Source organism: Fulmarus glacialis, unplaced genomic scaffold (assembly GCF_000690835.1).
Source record: "Fulmarus glacialis isolate BGI_N327 unplaced genomic scaffold, ASM69083v1 scaffold13952, whole genome shotgun sequence".
Classification (NCBI taxonomy): Eukaryota; Metazoa; Chordata; class Aves; order Procellariiformes; family Procellariidae; genus Fulmarus; species Fulmarus glacialis.
Window position 1 is genome coordinate 30,847 of NW_009197273.1, and position 531 is coordinate 31,377.

The 531-nt window shown below is 35.2% G+C and overlaps 1 protein-coding gene across 1 annotated transcript in view; it reads left to right on the forward strand.

Moving 5' to 3' along the window:
- MARCH6 (membrane-associated ring finger (C3HC4) 6, E3 ubiquitin protein ligase) overlaps nt 1-531 on the forward strand; it is a 50,067-nt gene that overhangs the window by 25,902 nt on the left and 23,634 nt on the right. Inside the window, exon 10 of the mRNA XM_009572482.1 lies at nt 337-395. Coding sequence (XP_009570777.1) covers nt 337-395 — 59 coding nt within the window. The remainder of the gene's footprint in view (nt 1-336; nt 396-531) is intronic.

Here is a 531-nt window from a genome sequence, read left to right on the forward strand (position 1 = left end):
GTCTATGAGATCAATAGCACCCTGGTACTGAGAAATGTAATTAATTTACACCAGCAAGATGAACTAAGAAGGAAAAGACTCTCCTTTTATTCTGTGTAGTTTTATATTGTTTGTAGTCTTTCAGTGTGAATTCTGATCTGATTTTCAGTGTTTGTAAAATTATAGAAATACAACACTTGCAAATATTTGCACAGAAAGTAATTTTTTTTAGTTGTTTTCACAAAATTGATGAAAAGTAGAGTAGTTACCATGTTACAATACACATCCTGCAAATAAGGCTCCATTTAGCAGTTTTCATGGCCTTTTTTTCCCCTTCTTTCTGCTTACGTTATGCAGCATTTTGTCCATACCACATTGGTCACTTCTCCATTGTTGGCCTGGGCTTTGAGGAATATGTAAGTACTGTTTTATAATTTCAAAATGCAAAAAATGCCGCTGTTTATTTAATCACAATATTTTTGTAGCATCCTCCCACTTTCATTTGTGATTGCAAAAGTAACCTGGAGTGTGTCTCTTTCCCCGCCCTCCCCC